This window comes from Paramormyrops kingsleyae, chromosome 3 (assembly GCF_048594095.1).
Source record: "Paramormyrops kingsleyae isolate MSU_618 chromosome 3, PKINGS_0.4, whole genome shotgun sequence".
NCBI lineage: Eukaryota > Metazoa > Chordata > Actinopteri > Osteoglossiformes > Mormyridae > Paramormyrops > Paramormyrops kingsleyae.
This window is the reverse complement of record NC_132799.1, coordinates 30,593,686-30,610,806: the sequence shown is the minus strand read 5'-3', so window position 1 is coordinate 30,610,806 and position 17,121 is coordinate 30,593,686. Positions and strand designations below refer to the sequence as shown.

At 44.4% G+C, this 17,121-nt stretch overlaps 2 protein-coding genes across 6 annotated transcripts in view; one reads left to right on the top strand and one right to left on the bottom strand.

Annotated features, from left to right (window-relative positions):
• Positions 1 to 510: 510 nt before the first annotated feature.
• On the bottom strand, positions 511 to 3,583 carry tmem60 (transmembrane protein 60). 2 transcript variants are annotated; one of them, XM_023810436.2, is made up of 2 exons: positions 3,461 to 3,583; positions 511 to 1,524 (listed from the first exon to the last, which is right to left on the bottom strand). In XM_023810436.2, exon 2 carries the CDS (start codon positions 1,505 to 1,507, stop codon positions 1,109 to 1,111), a length of 399 nt encoding a protein of 132 aa, XP_023666204.1. In that variant the 5' UTR covers positions 1,508 to 1,524; positions 3,461 to 3,583; the 3' UTR covers positions 511 to 1,108. The 2 variants fall into 2 exon arrangements, with proteins under 2 accessions (XP_023666204.1, XP_023666203.1); XM_023810435.1 differs by lacking the exon at positions 3,461 to 3,583 and adding an exon at positions 2,032 to 2,223.
• Positions 3,584 to 4,445: 862 nt separating this feature from the next.
• Positions 4,446 to 17,121, top strand: part of LOC111843153 (protein PHTF2) — a 38,388-nt gene continuing 25,712 nt past the window's right edge. Inside the window, exon 1 of one of the 4 annotated variants that reach the window (XM_023810467.2) lies at positions 4,446 to 4,620. The gene's annotated coding sequence lies outside the window, so the exon portion shown is untranslated. The remainder of the gene's footprint in view (positions 4,621 to 17,121) is intronic. The other 3 variants (XM_023810470.2, XM_023810471.2, XM_023810472.2) reach the window with 3 other exon arrangements.

Here is a 17,121-nt window from a genome sequence, read left to right as displayed (position 1 = left end):
GCCCAGCATGTTTGCCTTGGAATGTCGGCCGAGAGCGGAACGCTAAACCGCAGGACCCTGCCTGTCAGGGCTGCTGCCGACTGGTAGCTGTTCGTTATCAAGACCCTCAGATTCTTCTCATTTGATACGACAGAAAAATAAACATTTTCGTTGTGTAAGGGAAAACATTTCACTCACGAAGCGTGCTAGTTTGGAACATGAACTAAAGGGAAAATTAGTTGAACAGTGAAATTTAGAGTTAAAGTAATATTGTGAGCGTATGTTCAGCACCCTTACAAGGAAATTAAGGCCACCTACATATGGGCCCAGTTTGACAATTAAAATATATGTTTTCTCATATTTATTTCAGAAAGGTAATTTTGTACAGCAACACAACAGCAACAAATTACGTTCTAAGTCCTCTACAGCGCACTCAATCTAAAGACGTGCGGCATGTGTGTTCAATACTGCCATCTACTGAAACATGCGGGGAGTATGTGTGTTGGAAAATGTCGGATGGAATACACAGTATTTGTAGAACTTCCGATTTTATTCAAACAATACAAACCACAAAAATCTAAATTCTTCAAGTATGAAATTTCTGTCATCACAATCAATACCAAACTACACACTGAATACAGACCAAATGATGATAGATCATTTGTGGGGAACAGAAATCAGTTGTCTTTAAAGTAAAACAAAAATATATACACTACACCCAGTATAAAATTGCTCAGTACTGAAGGAGAAATCCTTTAAAGACAAACGTTTAACGAGGACTCATTACCAACCGATGCATTCAGTCTGGATGAGAAGTTAAGAATGGCTGCAGGTTGGAGAATTGTGTAAACCTGGTCCGGGAAGTCTTACATACTCGCAATACATACCATTGTTTTACTTAAAGGATTCCTCAAGTAAATGGACATGACCAATTTAGGATGGGAGTCCATCTGAGCAACCTTACTGTCTACAATGTCCAGTCAGTGCACTTAAAATGACCTCCTGCACATTGCATACAGACCCAACGAGCCTGAAAGGGTGACCCCCCTCACATTGTCCGAAGTAGAGATGCCAGCTGAGGGTTGCAGGCCAAACAGAATCACATCTGCTACTGGTATAAATTAAAGACTTAGTCCCTTCGGTCAGGGAAGATGTTGTAACCCAACTCCGCCATAGCCCCCAAGAGCAGGACCCAGAGCGGGATGCAGACGAAGGTGACCTTGATGTCTGCCAGCCGCTCCAGCCGAGCACAGAGCGCCAGGCAGAAAGCCAGCTTCAGCAACACCGCCACCAGATACCAGGATTTCTTCCGAAGGTCCTGGGGACCATCACGGGGTTCGTGACCCGATTTACAGCGACCAGCCATCTTGACGACCAGCATGATGACAAGGATCACATCAAAGACCCAAACGGGGAGGAAGACCAGGAACCAGTTCCATCGGATCTTGTCGTCCAGCTTGAGAACAAGCATGATGAGAAAGACCAGGGTAAAGATCCACGTGAGAAGCACTCTCTGCGCTAGAGACATTGTCACTCAATGCTGGGCTGGAGGGAACAACCATGAAAACAACAGTTAACACACTGGTTTTTAATCTGGCAAAATGTCCACTCCCATTTGGTCAATGAATCTTTAAAATCACAATTATTTGCCCTGTATGGTATGCGTGTAAGTGCACCATCGTCTGTGATGGAAATGGCAAAAAATTCAATATATTCAGTACCTACGCGGATACCTGTTCAGTCACAGACAAAGCAGGCTGCGAATGACTCGATTTATGAAGACATGCACACTTTTTAACGCTTTCGATACGCACACAAGTACATATAACCATACAGTTAGAGTTGGTTTCTTAACTATAGCTTGCTACTACTAACAGCATTGTATCAGTAGAAACCATTTGCTAACCAAATCTTACTAGTCAGCTATACAAAATCGATAGGAATTACACTAGATGCTATTTAAAATTAGCTAATTCAAATTTATGTTTAGCGAATCAATGCAATGTCGAGGTCTAACTATGCTTAGATTACTACTCATACGTATTTACTTGCCTCACTTGGATGAGTCGTCGATTTAGCAAAACAGTCCAGCTAGTTATGAGTTAGTCTGTAAAATGCGTACATTTTCAGATTATCACATTTTCAATCCAACCCGTTTCTTTTATATATATAAAAAGAAATGTTAACGTTAACGGAGTGTCTTTGGCATGTTTAATTTCCTGTTATTCTCACGCCCACCAGCCATTGATATTCATTCTCTAATCCCATTGGATAGCAGGTTGCTGGGACATCATGGTTGGGTCAAATACTTGTCAGTCACATACGCCACAGTCGTGATTTGATATTCTGTCATTTCTCGGGGCAAAGGTCTTTACCGTAAACAACGTAAAACATGTAATCGTAAAAATAACGAGCAATTCTTATATAGGCTACATTTTTACGAATTTTTTCATAACATCCACGGAAACATCTGGCAGAATATTAGACAGCTCTTATATGTTCTGAATATGCGCTGTGGGTCCCCGATTAGTAGTATTGTTGCATTGCACCTTCAAGGTTAGAGGTTCGAATCCCGTATTAGAGCAGTATGAGATTGCTCTGGCAATCCGCATTTATTGGCTATTGTGTTATTTCCTGCCTTGCGCCCTGTATTGTCTGGGGTAGACTATCTTGGATAGTGGTTTGAAATCTGGATGAATAGACATACTCTTACATAATGTTTTTATCTTACAAAAGAAGCCACGTGTATTTATTAAGCAGGGTCAGTCCCTGGAGCAATCAGCGGTTAAGGGCCTTGCTCATTGGTCCAAAAATGAAATAATTTAATTGGCATGGTGTTTAACTCGCTGAGCCACACAGACAAGCTGACGTAGGTGTAATTATATGTTAAGAATGGACTACATTTTATAGCCTGATTCCAAAATTAACCCTGCCCTCTAACATTAAAATCGGCACCACCTTCCTCTCGCTTTCACGACTGCATTGCAGTTCTGGAGTCTGTACAGACTAAAATAATTCCAACATAAATATGTTTATTCAATAAATTCAAATTTTTAGACCGCTTTATGGACCTGAAGTGCAGAGGACCTATCGAGACATTTGCACATTTCTGCTGATTCAGAAAGAAATACTACGCTTCAGCTACACAGATTTGAAGTGGGTGAACACAGGCTAAGATTAGTTATGGTACTACGACTACCCCATTCATAGGCATCCTTCAGACATTTTCACCGTGAACTATATCCTTCTTTCAATTGGCAAATCTAAGGAAAATTCCAAAAGTCATGTAGAATTACGTTATAGACATACAAACAAACAGATAGAAAGGATAGATTAATTAAAAACCAAGAATTAAGCTCCAACTGGACGATCACCCCGGCCTGCGCACTACGGAACATGAACACTAATTTCCCCCGCTTCCTCCAGCACACACCACAAAATATGAAACAGACTTAACAAAAAAATCCTAATTTATCCTTACTTTCAATACACCTATTGTGAAAATTACCAATCTCATCATACGGCCCTGATATTCCCCATCGTCTATTCAGTCATTGCATACAACCTTTCCATGTCTTTGCAACAAGACTAAAGCTCGGTATTTTATGGCATATTATGAGAAGACGGCATTTGCGGTACATGTAATTCCAGGGCGCTCTCGATAGAGGTCACCAGAGTAACATATTACTGTACTCCGCCGTATATAGAACCGTAGAAACACAGTACAAGGAATTTTATTTACAAAGATTTTTTACTGCGGAATAGCGTAGTATTGCCGTTTCAATATGGTCTCTTATAAGCATGTTACGACACCTTGTTCCAGTGCATCATTATGAAATAATATTGATATTTATTTTTCCGACGCCTGTAATTTTGTTATATTATTTTGAAATTCATGGCTTCCTGACTGAGTATTTGAAGATTTTTGCATTGAAATAAGAATAGTTTGCTGTATGTGTACACTAGCCTACTACTCATGGAAAGTTACGTTTGAAAATGCTTAATGTACGTAGAAGTACTGTCACAGTTGACCAGTTTATTACCCAGTAATGTGACACAGACATCCTTTCATGAAAACATGTATAAATAACGACAATCGCGTAGATTTAATATGTGAAATAGCATGCATATGGGAAGACCATAAATTTTTCTTCCGATTTTCTTTGTGAAAATCAGCAAGGCTGCCCTCTCAATATAATAAAACGAACTGTAAAGGTATAAATAAACCTGGCAACTGTCATATATGCTTAAAATGTATTTTTCCGTTAGTAATAGGCCTATGAGAATTAGCCATAATCGGCAGTTACCGAAAACTCAGGGAAGGAGCCAACTATTCCGAATACTGTAACCTATATACTAAGAAAATCTTCCTTACATTATTGGCGACCAGATACACTACGCGAAGACTTTCGTTTAAAAAATATGCGGTTAGGTGAACGGCTGTGCGCCTTTATACAAATCATGTCGGCAAGGAGCAGGAACGGAGCGGCGAACTGATTGGAGGTCAGCGGGAGACGGAGCGCGGAGCCGCGCCGGCTGACGCGCTACTGTAACATTTCACATTAATGTCGAAGAACGGCATCAAGACATTATCGTCCGTGAATGCCGGTGTGACGACCATGCAGACGGAACCCAGCAGAGGTAAAAATCACCGAATCCCGTGCATTAACCAGCAATGTAATGAACCGGTTATTATTTGGCTATTGTTAGTCAGGTAATTAAAGCGGCTTTCGTGTTTTTGGCCACTGTACCATGTGAAAGCATGCATTTTTTTTCTGCCGGTATAACCATATATAAAATTGCTAACCGTTGGCTTTTTCATTAGTAATATTTATACTTTTTCATCCCAAATTGCTTCTCCATAGAGTGTAAGTCAGTGAAAAGCGCAGATTTTAGACGAGGTAATTAAATTACCAAGTAAAACCGCATAACAGGCTGTAAGGGTAATAGGGTTGCAGGATGAGGCAAGTATGGATCGTCACTATTAGCTTAGCTTCTTAGCCAAATATACTTTATTCGTGAAAGCATCATAAAATAAATATTATATACTCTGTTACATGATGCCACTTCATCTTTAATGCATATACAGCACTATAGCCGAACTACTTTGAAAAGCGAATTAGATGATACATATTTGTGTTCTGAATGTGGAGTTTAACTGTACTAAATCCTTATTTATCGTTCTACACATTGGATTTTAACTTGAAACCTTCCTTCACTTAGGTTTTAAAATGCAAATGTCGCTTTAAGGGTTTATTCATTAAGGTATCTTATATTTGTGTATCTCCGGAGTGTGCTTATATTTTAGGCATACATTGATAACAATAACCTGGATTAATTATAACCGATCCACTCATATATTTGTAAACTTAGTAGCGATTTTTAACACATTGTGTACACATTCCTTAACGATCTCACTCCCCAAAGCCGATGGTTATAAAAGTGCTTCCTTTTATCTATCCTGATAACAGGCATTTAGCCTAATGAAGTTAATGGGTTGCCTCGGAAGCCAAAAGCGAATCTGAAAGCCCTTCGGTCCAGGACGTTTGGTAGTTGTTGTCACCTTAATCTCTGCCTTGCTGTGATGTGAGCAAAGGCTTCTCCACCACCCCTCATCCCTATCAGCTGTCTTTTCCCCGGACTAACATGGTCTTTGTACTTGTCTTGGCAAATGTCTCCTTCTTTGGGTAAAACAGGGGAGGGGGATGCTGCACCAGCAGCCTTAAATCTCAGTCGTGTCACTAATATTGGTGCTTCCCAAAGTGGTTTTTCTGCCTGTTGCCAGAACTGAGGGAGAAGCAGATCTGGACGGTTCACTGGGATATACACTAGAGTCAAACCGGACCAGTTTACGTAGTTGACAGCTATCTGTAAGTTCATTCTCTGTGTATTGCACTAGGGAGACTCTCCTCTAATCAAGCCGAAGGATACAATACCCTGACTGTCTAACATTTTTGTAAATGTGTGACCACAAGAACTTCTCTGTTGCTCTGCAGCAGTGGATGCTAGAGTGTTAACGATTCATTACCTCCATGTGGTGGCCAGTAGTTCATTGTTTTTCTGCACCACTCCTTTGGTGTAAATGAGCGAGTGCAGAACGTGCATCTGTTTTGTCTGGCTGTAAACTACACGTGGGTTTTGTTGGTGTGGGAATTACATGTGGAATACATCGCACCTCTTCTGACAGTACAGCTTCTCTTACCCTGATTCCGAATTTAATGGTATATATTGTTGTCTAGGCTGGCCCCCCATCCAGGGTTGTTCCCTGCCTCGTGCCCGTTGCTTCCGGGATAGGCTCCGGACCCCCCGCGACCCAGTAGGATAAGCGGGTTGGACAGTGGATGGATGGATGGATATTGTTGTCTACAGTGTACATGTGGTTATGTAATGTGAGGAATGGTCCAGTTAAGGCAGATTCTGTGTATGTATGAGCATTGCCAGTCTAATCCATTCAAATTTATTTGTTGATATACAAATTGATATGCAGATGAGGAAGGCTTAGGGTTTAGGTTCTGTCTGTAGAGTCAGGCAGAGTCTAGTGTCTCTGGAGTAAAGGACAGAATAGTATTTGAGTATCCTGGCCATGGTGCTTCTCTCACCCTAATCAGTGATCTTATGCATAACCTTATAGATCTTATGCATAATCTACTTGTGTTTGTTTTCTCTGAGAGCTGCAGCTTAGCCTGTTCTCCTGTCAGTCAGCTGTTGGATTTTCTCACCTTACGGACATTTGTTCTCATTCGTAACACCACCATGAACTTTTGTTCCTGCATTTTGTTCCTCCATTGTTGCCAGATGCCAAGTCCTTCTTCGTGCCACAAGAAAATCACATAATCCTGGGAAACAGGTGATTTTGCTTTCCAGACAGGATTTGGTCTAGACCAGGGAAATGTTTTCTTATATTTTAAAAGGATGCCACTTAGCTGTTAAATTGCCCAGCTGAACCAGTCATATAAAAGGAGTTTTTACAGAACATGAAGGTCTCTGTCGTGATTAGAAGGGCTTAGAGGTGTTTCTGCCATGTTCCGAGTCCCGGTTTGGGATTTGTGTGGGAGTATGTGATCGATGCACTTTCTAGCCCACCCGCTAAAATTGCTGAGTCAGCTTTTGACTGGAGACCTCCTCTGCTCCACAGCACTGTCTGGCCGCGCTCCAGCTCGTCAGCCGCAACACTCCTCTCTATCTTCCACAAATTCATCCCCTATTCTGCCTCCCCAAGTCTGCAGCCCCCCACAGGCTGGAAGGTGGCCGTCTACCACTTAGCAATAGCTGTTGCTCAAGAGAGCAATCAACGTGACAGACGTCACACGAGGGAAAATCTTGTTCAAGAGTGATTTGCGGTCGAGAATAGCTTTTACGGTCTTGCCGCAGTCCGACCGCTGCATTGCACTGCATGTGTGCTGTTTCCGTGTCCTCCATCTGTGGTGACAAGCGGCATGCTTCATTGCTGCACAAGTCTGGACTAGAGTCTGCAAATCTGGACGACAGAGATTAAGGATTCATTTGTTAAACAACTTTGTGCAAATGCACAACATGTCCGCCATATGGGAGTTGGAGTCGGCCACTGGAGGGGAGGCACGCGTGGGCAGGAGGCAGCAGGAGGTGGCGTGGCAGGAGGCCTGGTGCCTTCTCGAGCGGGACGCTAGGCTCACGGCTCTCCGGATTGAGGCCACACCGCTGCTCTTCATGGCTCCCCGTAGGTCCCCCTGACTACCCATAATCCCTTGTATTATGAAGCTAATTAGCTGGCTGCTTTAAATCACGCCCCCTTACACTGAGTCATAAATGTCAGGTTATTTCCTATGTTTGCTTCCCTGTAGTGGTAGTTCAGGGTTGTGCATCCATCCATCCATCAATTCATTTTCTACACCCAATTTTCTATTCACGTTGGGAGCCCATCCTGCAAGCAGTTGGCACAAGGCGGGGAATGACACCGGACAGGAGGCCGGCCCATCGCAAGTGCTGTATTTATACAGCATTTAAAAATGCCTTTTACCATGATGCTCTTCATGTTCGTTTAGATGGCCGCATGTTCATTTTGGATGGCCGCATGTTCGTTTTGATTGGAACATTTCCTGTAATACAAAAATCAACATTTATTTTAGCAAAACAAGACATTCATCATGGAGGACAGTTGGCATCATCATCATGTTCCCAGTGTGTTAAGTGTATGTAATTTTTTTTTTATCGTTGATGCAGTTCCGTGAAGTGTGACATCATGCAGCAGCTGGTGCCTGATTTACAGCTGAAATCCTAGATGCAGTACCCTAGTATCCAAATAATTCCTTTGCTAGAGCAAAAAAAAAAAAAAAAACTGGTACACTTTGCTCAGCCCTTCTGGATCGCGGTTGCTGACCTCAGACGCAATGGGCTCATGTAGTGTAGGTCGTGTGAGCTGAGAGGTCGTGTTTAATCTGCCCTCCAGGACCCGTGGAGCTGAAAATAAAATCTGGCGGCAATCAATTTGCATCTAGATCCAGTCATTTCCATGTGCCCAACGTCCGCATCCCTGTGAAGGAGAAACAGGAGACCTGGCCTACAAATGATAAGGGCAGCAGTGGAAGAAGTGTGTTATCTGTGTAGAGGCAGGCTGGAATATAAGCAGATGGCAGCCGCAGACAGGAAGCTGGCCTTTGCTTTTAATTTTTAAACGCGTGAAGTCATTCTGGTGAGAATGACATGTACAGCAAAGGTGTGATTATGTTCTCTACTTATATACTACAATAAATGAAATTCGTCTGAGATAGGAGGGAAGATGGATGGTTGGCATTGAGCTATAACGATTAGCCTTAAAAAAATCCCCTTTCATGAGTCCAGGAGCACAGTTTGTTTCTCTGACACAGTTCGTTTGTCCATCCCAAATCCAGATGGGAACTGTTCCCCTTTAGTGGTGGTTGTTCACAGTCGTCCACTCCTTTTGTTAACTATCATATTGGTTTCACCTGTTGTTTTTGAGTACTTTACTCATTGCTTTTTAAATCAGTCTTCCAGCTATGAAAGTAGATGAAAATCTCTCCATCCATCCATCCATCCATCCATCCATCCATCCATCCATCCATCCATCTAATTATCTAGTTCAGGGTCAGAGTCATGGATGAAGGTGTTTAAAAAGGCACATGGAAGCACTCTGCTCTCTAACACCAAAAACAGCAGTACACTGTCCTAAGCTCTGTTTCTGCTCTATATGTTTATCCAGACTGGTCCCCAGAAGGTCCAAAGCTCAGCATGAGGCTCCAGGCCTCATTGCTATAATCAGCTAAGATTGTTTGGTGTATGTTTTGCTTCCATCAGCAATATATGTGACATTTTTCAGTGTCCCACTTACCGTATCACAAGGTCTGTCTCCACCATGTACTATACCCTTAATGTCGGAACCTTTTCAACTGATTGGTCAGCAGACCACATATTCTTGCTCAGGAAATAATTACTGCATCACCCTTTTTTTGTGAACTAGTCAGAGTTCCAGCAGTTGTACCTTCAGCTGTTCTTACAGCTTCAGCTGTTACATTCCACATACATCACATTAGTTAAAAAAATGATTAATGAACCGGACACAAAGTGATTAGTGAGGGGGCTGCATCCTTCGGTCTTCAGGCACTTTGGCGGTTCTGATATAAAAAGCGGAAGAAAGGACTCAGAGGACACTATCAGCTTCACCAGTCTCATCAACGGTGACTTTGAGACGGTGTGATTCATCATTCTCCACAGGACTTGCCTGTTATTGCTGTACACGCCTACTGTTGGTTACTCCTGAGATCAAATGAAACAGTGGTTAAAAAGGAGATAAACGATGGCTATCAGAGCCCAGGAATACCGAATCAAGGGTTTTTATCTTCTTGGACATGCCAGGCACCTGCTTGAATGTATAAAGAGGTGTGTATACTGTAAAATTTTATTAGGGTCTATGAGGTACTAAAGATAAAATAGCCACAGTTATGCATTGGCCATGTTGGTAAACAGATACTGAGCTATAAGACCCCTTGGAGGACCCTGGCTTCAGCCCTAGGGCGAGAGAGAGAGAGCTCCTAGGCTGTTTCCCATCACTGTCTTCTGGTTCCACACGCTGAGCTCTGTGGGGCCTCAGCCTGCAGATCATCTGTGATTCAGGCAGCAGGTTGGGTCATTAGCTTAGCTGGTGCACTATCTGGCCCTGCTTACCTAGCTTAATGCTAGCTACCGTAGCTATTTATACGACCGCGTTAACTTTAAGTACGTGTTCAGCTCCTTTAATCCGGCACCTTTATGGTGATTAGTTCTTTTCTTGGAACATTATGCCGACCATTGGCGTCGTGGTGGCTGTCAGCCCCGCGAACAGCCTGCCGCGTTCCGTTTTTTTGGGCGGGGAGGTGGCCCAATCATCGCACTTGAACGTGTTCCCAGGACGACGTGAATCAGGATGCCCCCCCACCCCCATCAGCTCTGTCAAACTCGTAGCTGGGCGGATGACGGCGTCCCTGAGTTCTGATTTGGTGACGAGAGGGATTCGTAACCTTGGTGGCGGCTTTCGGCATTTCGGCGCTTCCCCAATTCTCCGTCGCTCTTCCGTGGTACCGGGTTGGGTCGTGTTGGATATCAGAGCTGAACTTGTGCTCCTTGCTGAGAACGAGAGGTACGTCCACGTAAGTAATCCCTCTCATTAAAAATACACACTGAGTTGGGTTACGCATCACGGGTTGCATGGATTAAAACAAAAAAAAAGAATTTGCAGGACCAGACTGAAAGCTGCAGTTTTCACTGGGAAAAACATCCACTTTAATGTTTAAGCTAATGTTCATCTTCCTGCCCATGCTGTGTTGGGAAATCCATTCGGACATTATCTGTTCTCTGCAACAGATGTTTGCATAACTTGCTCCACTGGATCCATGTCATGTTCAACCTTAATCGTTTGTTCTTTCTCTGCCTGATAGGCAGTAAAATAACTTATCTTAACCTCCCATGCTAGGACCCATCAAACCAGTTGAGGAGAACTACCCAGATGTCAAACATGGCACTGCTTGTCTCGTTTACATTAGTGCTTTGCATAGGCATCATGTGACCAGGTCATGTGATATGCCATGCTTCTTCTTTGCATGATGTTGTTTACAAGATGCAATTAGCTATATAAAGGCAATAGATTGCTCACAGTAGTTTTGTCTTTAAAGGAGTCGGATATTTGCAGCATAGAATGAGACCGGTAAATGAGCAGGACCTGAAAGTTTCTAATTTAGGTCCCAAATGTTACGTTAATATGCCTCCATGTATAAATAGAAATAATAATAATTGAAAGTTGCTTTGGAAAATGTTCTAGCCAAGTAATCAGGTAAGTGTAATAATGCTACAAATACATGATAAACTCAGAAGGTTGAGTAATGGTTTGGTGGTATAGGCTGGTTAGTCCTCACTGGCCGTGATGTGGAAGGGGGGGAGCTCAGTGTGTTTTTCTTTGGCCCCGTTTGTGTGTTATGAGTCAGGGGGGATTAATGGGGAGGTGGCAGACTGGCAAAGTTATGGTTTCCGCTCTCCTGCAGGAGCTGCTCTGCAAACAGGTCAGCTCGCTTGCGTGTCGGACCATCCTCTGTGCCGGCTCAGCGTACCTCGCCGTGAGCCGTCTCTATTTATAGCTGCGGTGTGAAGGCCAGAATGGAAACTCCTCCCCTTTCAGTGGTGTCATTCCTCAACGTTTTGAGTCATCTGGCATGATTGTTTTTCTCAAGCGTTCTTTCTGTGTGGACCTTCGCACTGCGCCTTAAACATTCTCCCAAAGACTGTTTTTGTGTCAAATAACCCATCATTTGAATCATCTTCAAAATTATTACCTTACATTGGTAAAGTAACCACATGATTTTTCCATGAGTTTTCACCTCATCCCTTTCTGTCTGATACTCAGGTGTGTACAAAATTGACAGTGAGACAGGTCATATTTTTGTAATTTTGTTTGCATTAGCTATACGTCCAAGGAGCAAGGAGCCACGTCTGAAAAAGCTTAGCTCATGTTATTGAATTCGTCTGGGAAAGGTGACGATAATGTCTGGAAAGTAACTTCTCGTCTGTCTGCCCCTGGTGAAAGAATGGCTTTCTTTGTTTAACTCACCACTGAGCTTCTAATTCCTGTTTCGAGTGCCGTGGTCGGGTTCCCAGGTGATTAGTAACAGCCTTTTAATATGTTTGATGAGTCTTGCATGCGATTTCATTTGTGATTTCTTGGTGTTTGTGGTCAACGTTCTCATTGCCCTTCGCCCAGGATCTGCACGTGCCATCACAGCGTTCCAGTAGGATTTAAACTGGAATGCATGCCACGCAGGAGTAAACCCCCATCGAGTGTCAGCTTCTGTGTGACGGCGGCCATGTGACACCCAGGGCGTGACACGGTCTGCCCCCATCGCATACAGCCTATGGCAACCATCTCTGATCTTGATGACTTCCATATTTATAGACGCCCAGCCGAGTGGGCTCCCTCATGACCGAAGCCCCTCCCCTGTCAAACTTCTCGCGTTTATTTTGGGATGTGGACCTGCAGCCGATTTCCATACTATTTCACCAGCCCACCCACACATTCATGTTCATGAACTAGCAGAAGAAAATCTCTCCTGAGTCCAGGGCCCACATGAGCCTTGGCACCATTAACTATCAACCAAATTATGCAAAATCCAGCTTCCCAGTGTTTATCCTGCTTGCTCTTTCAATTAGACAAGGCTTGCTGTGAAATTAAATAACCCAGTGGACTCATATTGTGAACATGTGAACATTTGAAAGGATGTTAGCAGATCTTGTAAGAAAAACCATTTTAAAATCCACTTTCGCGTTCAAGCGCGAAGTATTTTTACCCCACAGGATTTGAAATGATCTTTGTCCGTGAAAGCAGAGTCATTGCTGCTTTTATGTCTGTCGTCACATTAATGTACACATTAATCCCCCTCTGGATGTAATGCAAGGCCTCTGCACACCTTCTTTGAAGGTCAGTGCTTCCCAGTGGCTGGTGAACCAGGCTTTTCATTTTCAAGGTCCTTATGTCTGAAGAATTGTTGTTTAACAATTGTTGATCTTTCGAATGGCTTCAACAAATTGACATTGGCTCGGGTGAATTAATCTGCAGTTTTCTTTGTAGGTGCATTTGTGGTACAGGCAGAGGTGGACATTTCAGGTCCAGAAAGTAAAAATCCAAACCAGGATTTCATTTCAACCAACCAGTTGAGCATAAAGAGTCACAGTCACAGAGTACTCAACTGGTTGGTTGACATGAAATCCTGGTTTGGATTTTTACTTTCTGGACCTGAAATGTCCACCTCTGGGTACAGGGACAGAAGCATCACACCGTCTACATCAGTGAGGTCATGTACTGTATCTACAAACATGCTGTCCTTCAATCTCTGCATGGCGACAAATCCTTAATGTCAAAGGGTGGTGCTGGGTCATGTCCAGAGCTCACAGTCTCTGGTCATGGCTAGTTGGAGCTGACTTGGTGTTGAGAGTCACAGTAGCCTGAAACGGTCGAACACATTTGAAATGACACTTTGTTTCCAAAGTACAGGTACATTGGAATGCTTCTCGTCACATATCCCATCTTGCTGTTCTTTGAGGCGTTCATGGGTCTCGAACCAACAACATTCTGATGACAGGCCCAGAGACCGAACCCGCTGAGCTGCCCACCGGTATTCTTTTTGACAGAATAGCAATCCAGTATAGATGCACTTGAGTTTCACAGTGATTCAGTTTCGTTTCTCTTCTGTCCACGGTACTGGAGTTTGTGTTGTTGGTGCTGGTGGCTTTGATCTGGGAGCCTCTGTTGTTGTCACAGACTTTCGACGTGATGACAACATGTCCGCCGTCAGACGCCGCTTCCCACACTGAGTCACCCTGTTTCTGCAGGGATTTTCAAATTCCCGTCTTAGATGAGTCTGCGCTGGGGGGGGGGGGGGGCACTGGGACGTGCCTCAACATGATGGGGTGACTGTGAAGTGAGCAGGTATCCGCCAAGGTGTTGTTATGGGTTTCGGTGAGCCGTCAGCTGATGGATCAGCTGCTACAGTGTGGGGCTGCTGTTTGTCTCAGTGTGCTTTGGTGGCCATTTAAGGTTCTAAGGTTCTGATGTTGCAAGGACCAGCATTTGTGAACCTCACTCTTTGTTGTGAAAGGACCCTTAACACAGAGAAATAACTAGACACCAACAGTACTGGGAAAGAGTTCAGTGTACGTCAAGAAGCATTTGAACTTACTTTGGATTTTAAAGAAGATGCATTTTCAAGCATATGCTTGTTGTTCTTGGGCCGAATTAGTTCTGAGGGAATGCATCCATGGTTCAGATGGTTTTTCCTGTGTCCCTGTTAGTTTACTTGCCCATCATAGCACCACTCTCTGTTCTACATGCACCATATTCATGAAGACCGGGAGGCTGTACGGTTTAACGTGCTTTGGTCCAACATCTGGTTCGCTACATCAATCATAATCCCAAGGAAAGCCAATAAACATGCATGAAAGGCGTACAATCACGTATCTCCTTCTCTGCTCTGTTTCCAACCTATGGCTGCATTTCAGGTGTCGCATATCAGGGCACGGAGCTGAATGAGTCTCATTAGCTCAGCATGTTTGCTGTGCAGCTCACTGCCTTCCAATGTCTCATATTATGTTCCTTTTATAAGAGAGCAACTCCCAGGGCTGCTGTAAATACCGCTGGATGGATTCGAGTGGATGGATCGAGATCCGATATCTAAATAGCCGTTAAGTAGGCTGTAAGGAAGAAGCGCTCCGTCATTACGGGTGTGACTGTCAGCTTAGCAATAGTACATTTTAATCAAAGTGAAATGGCACGAGTTGTCGTGGTAACCTTATGCCTCGGTGTTGATTGTGCAGTGCTGAAAATGCGAGGAGGGTGTTTAGGGTCACCAGGGGATCAGGTGGGCCAGTTTCTGCTTGCCCGCCCTGGGGGGGCGAGCGTTACACATGATACTTAATCAGAACAGTTTTTCCACTAGCTTGCTGGGCCAGATCAAGGCCAAGCTGATCTTTTTGGGAGCCTAGAATCACCTTGCTTGGTAATTCTGTTTGTATCGCTCCATTCCCTCTCCCCACACTTGGTAAAATACATAAACACACATAAACAGCGGCTTTAGTTTAACTGAGAATTAACAGGGATATTTCTGTCTCCTGTGATGGCATGGGGAAAACCACAGCTTTTGGATACTCTGCATTTTGTGTGTGTGTGTGTGTGTGTGTGTCAGCGTGTGTCTGTGTCTGTGCTTCATGGTTGTCATGACGAGTTCATTTTCCTTACGCATTTTGAGTGCAGTGGACCCCTCTGCCCCAAAGAACGAAGAAGATGAAAATTTTAACACAGCGTTATTAAAATGCCCTTAAGTTACATGGGCACATTTCTGTGAATTTGATTGCGGTAGTATTGACTGTTCCCGGAAATTTGTGACGCCAGGAACCCCTCCCCCCCCCCCACAGAGCATAACAGTCCTCTACAGTGTCGTGTTAAATTATGGGATTGTGCAAGTCTGCAGTTTGGCTCTGACCATCCAGGTACCTTCAGGTTCCAAAACTCCCTTTCAAGGCCCCTGTTCTGTGAAAAGTAGCAGTGCAGCTTTTTTAGGCTGAAAGAAGAGAAACAGGTGTTTATGTTGGGGGTGGGGGGGGGGCACATACCCCCACACCCCCACCACACACATGGAGAACGGCCCGACGCAGCCTGATTCATGGCTGTCCATATTGTCCGTAGGTGAGGAAGCCCCGCCCCTTTTTGACAATCACATGGGCTGTCTGACATTCACAGAAGAGCCTGTGTCTACAGAGGCCATAATGTCCACAGGCTTGAAGTGTGTCAGCAGTCAGGTGGTTGGTGTGTGTGTGTGTGTGTCTGTGGGTTTGCATAGATCACATTTGAGGACCAAATTGTCCCCAAAGTATAGTAAAACCTGAAATTTCCCTACTTTTGGGGACATCTTTTGAGGTCCCCATTTGGATAACCTCAGTTTTATAAAAATTTTTGTCTGTCCCCGAGACACATCCATGTCTGTCATGTGGGGCATTGAGGTTAAAGGTCACGACAGCAGCAATCGCCTCTGGCAGCTGTATTCCCCCCATAGTTCTCTCCTTCATTCCCCGGAGCCAGGCTTCTCTAAAGCTCAGCAAATTTGAGGTCCCCATTTGGATAACCTCAGTTTTATAAAAATCTGTGAATGCAATCAAAAAAGTAAGAATCAAACAAAAAAACTCTTGTATTTTGTTTGGTTACTTATGGTTAAGGTTAGGATGGGTAGAGGTTAAGGGTGTCCTGATTGATTAGGGTTTTTCCCATAGAAATGAATGGATAGGAAAACCAACTGTGTGTGTGTGTGTGTGTGTGTGTGTGTGTGTGTGTGCATGCATGTGCATGTTTTGCATATCCATTCTGTCACTGTCCTTGTGAATGTGTGCATACATATCTCTGCGCTTGTCTGCCTCATGGCCACAAAATGGACGGGCACTGGCCGCTTCTCTCCTTGACCAGACCGAGGCTGCAGGCTCCCTTGCCAGACAGTCTGCCCGCCCCATCCCCACTCTGCTGCGGTGTCTGGGGGGTGGGGGGGGGGGGGGGCTTGCATAATGCCAGCAGGCCCCTTCTGGAGCAGCTTGCTGCCATACAAGCCCACAACGCTCTCCCACCCCCAACCATCGATCCAGAGCAATGCAGGGAAGACGACCCGTCCAGCTGACAGAAATATACCCGCTTAATCGGCGTGTTTTTGCAGTGTGGCGCAAGCGTGTGCCCGTCGACTCACCATCGCGGTTAAACCGGAAGCCGTTAAGCTGGGCCGAGCTGTTTTCTGCACTCTGACGTGCACCCGTCCCTCTGCGCGAGGGTATTTATAGCGCAAAATAGGCATTACAAGTATTCCTGGTTTGTTAATATCTCCTGACAGCGTGGCACAAGTAAACAGCGCCACGTAATTATAGCGTGTTGCTCCTAGGTGAGGTGATTTAAGGCCTCACCCATGCTTCTCTGTGAGAGCCTTATGCCCCAGAGTCTCATATTAAAATGAATCCATTCTGCCTCAAGTTGCGGGGACTGAGTAAACGAGCACTCCTCTCCCCTCCACCCCCCACCCCGGTCTGGCTGGCAGTGCCTGATTCACTATTCATGAGGGCGTGTCTGTTCTGAAGGGGGCCACACCCACCGGAGGAGGT